The 7,037-nt window shown below is 41.3% G+C and overlaps 1 protein-coding gene across 1 annotated transcript; it reads left to right on the top strand.

Moving 5' to 3' along the window:
• The first annotated feature begins 1,361 nt into the window (after positions 1 to 1,361).
• Positions 1,362 to 4,708, top strand: LOC126690125 (uncharacterized). Its single transcript, XM_050385257.1, has 4 exons — positions 1,362 to 1,421; positions 3,635 to 3,709; positions 3,816 to 4,139; positions 4,658 to 4,708. Exons 1-4 carry the CDS (start codon positions 1,362 to 1,364, stop codon positions 4,706 to 4,708), a joined length of 510 nt encoding a protein of 169 aa, XP_050241214.1.
• Positions 4,709 to 7,037: the final 2,329 nt, after the last annotated feature.

Raw genomic sequence — 7,037 nt, 5'->3', positions numbered from 1 at the left:
GATCTCATCGTCTTGTTGTTTGATGTTCAACAAGCTCGCGAAGGACCTCTTGTACCTCTGGCCTCCGATAAAGTGGGTGACGAAATGCCCACTCAATTCCTTGAAAGTGGATAAGGTATTGGGGGCTAGCTTGTTGAACCATACCCTTGCTTGTCCCTTAAGCGTGGTGGGGAATGTCCAACACATGATTTCATCCAGAACTCCTTACAAGTGCATAAGAGTTTCGAAAGACTCCAAATAGTCGAGCGGGTCCTGTGAACTGTCATACGCTTCCACCTGTGGCATTTAAAACTTGGTTGGAAGGGGGAAAGAACTCACCTGTGCTGTGAAGGGTGAGTCAATTTCCTGGACTAGTTTGTCCAGGTTGGTAAATACTCGTCCTCTCAAGGCGTTCATCATGTCCATTTTTTCTTTCATCATCTGCATATCTTGCGTCATGTGCATTGCGTTGCTTTCAAGTTCTGACAAACGGTCGGTGTCGTTCGACTCGTCCCGCTTGTTGATATTGCTTTCTTCTTAGTCTTCCCTCTCCTAGCGGTCTCTTGTTGGGAGATGGCTGCCATTTTGTTCTTCATTGTTCCACTCATCATGCCGATCCTTGAGGTGTCGTTCGTTCCTTTGGTTTAGTTGCTGTTCTAACTCCTAGTTACGCTGGGTGAGTCGTTCAACCATCGTTGCCAATGTTTGCACTTGTCTTTCCAGTGCGTTGGTGGGATTACCAATTTCCTAGTTGATGGTGGCCATTGATTGTGTTAGGACCATACAACTCTTTCATCTTAGTGGTGAGGATGTGGCCAATTACTCGAAAATTCCCACAAATGGCACCAACTGAAGATGCACAAAAATTGTCAGTGAGTTAATAGTCCTTGAACGCTCTGATGGGTACTTGAAGAACAAGAAGCCAAGAACGTATCAGAGAGCACTGGTGTGATATTGGCCAAAGACTCTTCGAAGATCAAGTCAGTGAATGAGAAATCTCTAAGAACTCCATAGTGAGAGAGTTAGGGATTTTCTATGTACCTGGGAGAACAGGAGACTTGATGCTTATATAGTGGTGAGTAGTAAATCAAGATCCCTTGGATGTAGGGACCTTTCCATGTAGAGAAGATTCGAGGTTAGGGTTTTCGAGATTTTAGAGCATCTTTTCCATTTGGGGAAGATATGGGCGTGTAGTAGGGTCTTTGGACGTGATGTGCAAGATATTTCCTTATGGGGACTAATGCGTGGAGATTACACAAAGAATTATAGAAACCACTACCTCTATCCGTCAGCTTGGCCAACCATCCGTTGGTATGTAGATAAGGAGGAGGATTTGCCTAACTATCGGTTTCCACTTGTCGCGCGTTTTCCTATCTACTGCTATGACGGGTTTGAGGGACCATGTGACAACAGATGCATGGATAGGATCTTCGGCCCCTGAGGTTGTTCAGCTAGACAGAAAGAGAGAAACATCTAGGACGGACGAGTAACAAAACTTCCTGCTGGACGAAAGTACTCTCATCATCCAGTTTTACTGATTCTCAACAAAAAAAATAGTCCGGTTTTACTGAACCTCCTTTTTTTTTTCTTTTCTTTTTCTTTTTTTTCACACAGCTTGAGCCATTTTCTCCACGAGCAAGCTTATAGAACACACGTATTTATACATCACCACATTACATGTTGCCTGCTAGCATCCAAGTCTAGTTTTAGTTTTACTGACCAACTTTTCTTTCACGCACCATGAGTCATTTTGGCCACCCACAAGCTTCATTACACATGTAGGTCCTCTTAATTTCTACATTGCAACTTGAAAAGAATTAGAATTCGCCAAGATATATCTAAACCATGCGTCTTACCATGAAAAGATACAATTTTTTGACAATTATTTAGTATCCTAATAGGAATGAAAAAATATTTAAAAATATCAAATTAAGAAATTTATATCCTGTCAAAATAAGGAGCCATGACATATATATATATATATATATATGTATATATGTGTGTGTGTGACCAATCAATAGAAATACTCTATTACTCCAGCCTATTATTGTATATTCAATTAATTACACTAGATAAATATCATATTCATGGAATTCAAGTCACCTTTAAAGATGCTTTGGTGGGCTGTCTGCTAGGTGCTAGCGCCTAAGTCTAGTTCTACTGTCCAACTTTTCTTTCACGCACCTTGAGTCAATTCCTCCTATCATTTTTACACTCAGGCTAGGTCCGCTGTTACATTTTTTAGCAATATGGGGTAGGGTTGAATTCTTTTAGGATCACACTTTTGGATAGCAATCCACAAGTTCCGCGTAGGAGAAAACTTGTAAAATTTAGATATGATGTGTTACAAAATAATTGGAGGAATAATTAGTGAATGTAATATTTTATAAGAAGTCCTAGCTAAATTTAAAATTTTCTTCTTCCTCTCCCTATACCTATCCCCTCTAAACACTACAAAACCTAGTATTTACTCAAGGAAAGCGATATGAGAGCAAGTCAGGCTGAAGGAACAAAAAAGAAAACGTGTAGTGTGAAATGACAAGGGAAGAGTTAGGAAGTAGGAGCTAGGAAAAGGGAAGAGTAAGGAAGGAGGATCAAACTAGTGAGTATAAGATTATATATAGAAGAAGTTTGTTTATATACTATTTTCATGAAAATATGGTTCTCTAATAGACCTGAAAAAGTGCATGATAATTAGTTGAAAGAGTGCATGATAATAGGTTTTTATTATAGATCTGAGAACACTAACGTAAAATGGTATAGTATGAACTCAACCTCTAAATTTAGGGTTGTGTAGGCTAGCAATAGGCCTAAACCTTATAAAATTATATTTACTCATTAACCAGACTTGAATGATAAAAATAAATACGGGAAAGATTTTTTGGATGCGTGAAAAATGAGTCCTATGTTGCCGGATTTCTTAGCTACTAGAGTCCAAGTCTATTATTAGACTGAAGAGCTTTTCTTTCACGCAGTGACTTAATTCTACCTATCATTTTACTTGACCAGGTCCTGTACGTGGACCAATGTTTTCTGCTAGTGTTAATCGTCCATGCGTGAAAGAAAAGTTGTTCATGTTGCAATAAATTTGGACCTGGAAACTGGTAAAGCATTAACAAGTTCCGATCGACACAATTGCAAGGAATTTAGTTTACTCAAGTACAACAAAGAAAACATGTTATGATGGTGACTTTGGCGTGTGTAATGTAAATGTGATAGGATAGGGGGTGTTTGGTGCTGTTGTTTAAATAACAGTTTTCAGTATTTAAACACCATAATACATATTTTCACAACATTTTTTAACCCACATGTATTTTTACAACATTTAAACAACGTTACTAAAAATTTCTTATCAAACGGGCCCTATAAATTCAACTCATGGAGCTTTGCCAAAAGACTTGTAGTCACCTACCCAAAAAAGAAACACCTAAAGCAATTCACGAGTCAACCCCGCAAAATTTCCAAGTTACACAAGGCCGCTACAGCTTATTATAACAATATTTGCGATCAAGATCTTCGAAACGAGAAATTATTAGGTCCACCAGGAGAACTGCTGACGTGGTCCTTTCTGACCTCCCAACCAATAAAATGTTGTTATTTATACAAATATAATATTATCTGGTAATTTTTATTTTTTATTCTTTGTGCTGACTAGGAAGCTCACATATACATTTGCATGGATAACATCATGTCATTGTTTAAGGAAGACCACATTAGTAGTCCTCCTAGTGTAAATAATAATTTCTCCTTCGGAACAAAGTGTGGAACTTCTTCAAATCAATGGATACAAATGGAAATAACCGAGTCTCCTACGATGAGTTCATCCAATTCTTCAGGCAAGCCAGCTACAATTTTGTAGCCCTAACTTTTTCCGTTGTTTGGATCGCAACCAGGATGATAGCTTGGATTTTTGGGAAGTCCTCACATTGTACTACATCATGAAAACCCGAGGTGTGTGGTGCAAGAGCTGTGGAGTGTGCCAATTGGGACTTTATTTCACATGCGTTGCATGCTTTGACAACGCTAGCCACACTTATGATCTCTGTACTAATTGCTATAGCCAACGGAGGTACAGCCACCACCACGTCTCCTTCTTAGATAGCTACATGTTGTTGCGCTCCAAGAGAGGACTTCCTCTTGGTGCACCAAATCTGAATCAGGTAAGGAAATGCACCCGTATATATTATTGAAATATAGAAAACACAAATAAAGCCAACAACTATTTTAAGCTAGGGTTCTAAATAAACAAAATTATATATGAATAGTGATGAACCCAATAAATATCATCGTCCAGACGAACCCAATAAAGACCATCGTCCACATGAACCTAGCCTGGACGATGGAAGAAAGCCATAAAGAAGGCATTCAATATCCCGACGGTTACATATCAACAAGAAGACCGTTGGGATCCTTATCAAAGTCTACATTAAATAGGCCAAAAACGTTACAAAGAAGACACTTAATCCACCATTAAAGGAGAGCAACAGCTAGAAGAAGAGCTTATATATAGGCAACCCAAAACTAGACAAGGGACAGACAGACACAGCGATTACGAAATTCTTATTGTTCTAAACTTAATCTCAAACTTGATCTCTTCCTACTTTTTTCATCGGAGACTCCTTGACTGGCACCACACTAGTGTCCACCTAAGAAAATATCTTTTTGCAGCTACTTGCAGAACTCTCAACGAGCTCGTGTTGGAAACCTTCTGGACGAACTTGACTGCTGATGTTTTGCGCATCATCATATAGCTTAATTTTTTATTTATTTATTTTTATTTTATATATAATGTAGATGAAAATAATGATAATAGTATTCATCAATTCTAGATGTAATCGACTATAAATATTTCTAATATCAAATATGATGGGAATGACGAGAACACATTACCTTGACGAGGTCAACCTAGTGACGAGGTCACCCCTAACGACGAACAAGTCATCACCAACAAGGAAAGGAAAGTCATTCAATGGTGCAAGCAAGTAACCTGGGCAGTTACGAAACTAGCAAAACAGACCGTTGGAGCCTAATAAAAGCCCCATAATTGGGCTGGAGGCGTTACAAAAGAGAGGCATTAACACCCCAACGGCTAGCAGTCAAGACCACATATATAAATTCCTTACATTGGCAGCATAAGGTACATAGATACTGAGACTCTAAGAAAACACCTATTACTTTCTAGTTTTGTGAATTGCTTTACTGTTCTAACTTTGGCATCGGAGGCGTTGTGGCAGGCACCACATCGGTGACCTCCTTTTGAAGATACACAGGTGCTGACGGGGAGTTCCATCTGCCTACTACGACTGACGAGTTTACACTTCATCAGTTTGGCGTCGTCTGTGGGGAACGACATTCTCAAATTCATATTTGAAAACGTAGTTTCCGTCAACCCTTTACATTTAGATGGAATCCAACCCAGATTCAGCAGCCTTGGCCCAGCAAGTCCAAGCCCTTGCAGCCACCATTGAAGAACTCACCAAGCAAAACCAGGAAATGAAGCTACGGCTCCAGCAGGTTCAACAGGCTCAATAGGAAGAGAACCGGTCCAAGGTTAACCTGGAGGAAGAAAGGGATAGTCAACGGAGAGGAACCCCTCAAAGGCCAACTACTCCAGACGAGTAGAACTCGGATCTCCTTCGAGAAATGAGGAAGGAAATGGACGAATTGAGGAGCGCCATTAAGGAGAAGACGGACTGAAGCGTAGACAAAATGGTAAGGGCTACAGATTCACCCTTCACCGCCACGGTACTCGAATGCCCTGTGCCGTCAAAGTTTCACTTACCTCAACTTGAGCCATTCGACGGACTAAAAGACCCACAGGATTACCTTAATACCTTCAAGACGACTCTAGGGCTTCAACAACCACCTGACAAGATACTGTGTCGTTCCTTCCCAACAACTCTCAAAGGAACTGCAAGAGAATGGTTTACTAAGTTGCCAAACTCGTCCATAGACAACTTTGATCAGTTAAGTAGTGCCTTCTTACGCCATTTCATAGGGGGGCAACGCCCAACAAGGCCAGTAGACTACTTACTCACCATAAGACAGGGAAAGAAGGAAACTCTGAGGTCGTATGTCAAACGATTCACCCGGGGGACTCTGGAGGTGGACAAAGCTAATGACAAGGTGCAGTTGACGACCTTCAAAGCAGGGTTGAGGTCCAGAGACCTCGTGGCCTCCCTCGCAAAGAACCCCCCAAAGACGATGGTGGAGATGCTCCCGAAGGCACAGAAGTACATGAATGCTGAAGATGCTTTAGCTGCCATAAAAGATACTGAGAAGCCAGGAGACAAGGCCAAAAGGGAAGACGACCAGAAGGGGCAAAAGAGAGATCGACCAGACCGTCGGAACAATGACGGGAACAGGAGGAAGGATGATAAAAATCCTCGGACGGTAAGATTTACTCCTCTGGTTATGCCTGTTGACAAAATTTTCACACAGATCAAGGACTAGCATTATCTCAAGTGGCCCAAACCATTGCACTCATCCCCCAATGTCCGTGACAAGAACAAGTATTGCTGGTTCCACAAAGATCACGGCCACTACACAGAGGATTGCAGAGACCTAAAGGAGCAAATAGAGGAGTTAATACGAAAAGGGAAGTTACAGAAATATGTGAAGAAAGGAGAATATAGCAAGTTCAAGGACGACAATAAAATCCAGCATGAATCCTTCTCCTGAGATGACGACCGTCCGTCCCAGCCTCCACACAAGGTGATCGGGGAGATAAACACGATTACAGGAGGACCGTTCTCAGGAGGATCGTTTAAAGCACTCAAAAAGGCATACTAGAGACAGGTGAACAGCGTCCACACCATACCTCCGTCCAAGCACCGACGAACATACCAGGACATGTCCTTCAATGAAGGAGACGCCATGGGAGTGAAGCAGCCCCACAACGATCCCCTGGTCATAATACTGAATATAGAAGGGTTCAATACCAAGAGGATCCTTGTCGATAACGGAAGCTCCGCAGACATCATCTACTTCCCAGCCTTCTAGCAGCTGAGACTAGATCCTAAAAGACTGCGCCCTTTTGACTCTCCACTCGTCAGCTT

This window comes from Quercus robur, chromosome 6, assembly GCF_932294415.1.
Source record: "Quercus robur chromosome 6, dhQueRobu3.1, whole genome shotgun sequence".
Taxonomy (NCBI): Eukaryota; Viridiplantae; Streptophyta; class Magnoliopsida; order Fagales; family Fagaceae; genus Quercus; species Quercus robur.
This window is presented reverse-complemented; position numbering and strand designations above follow the sequence as displayed.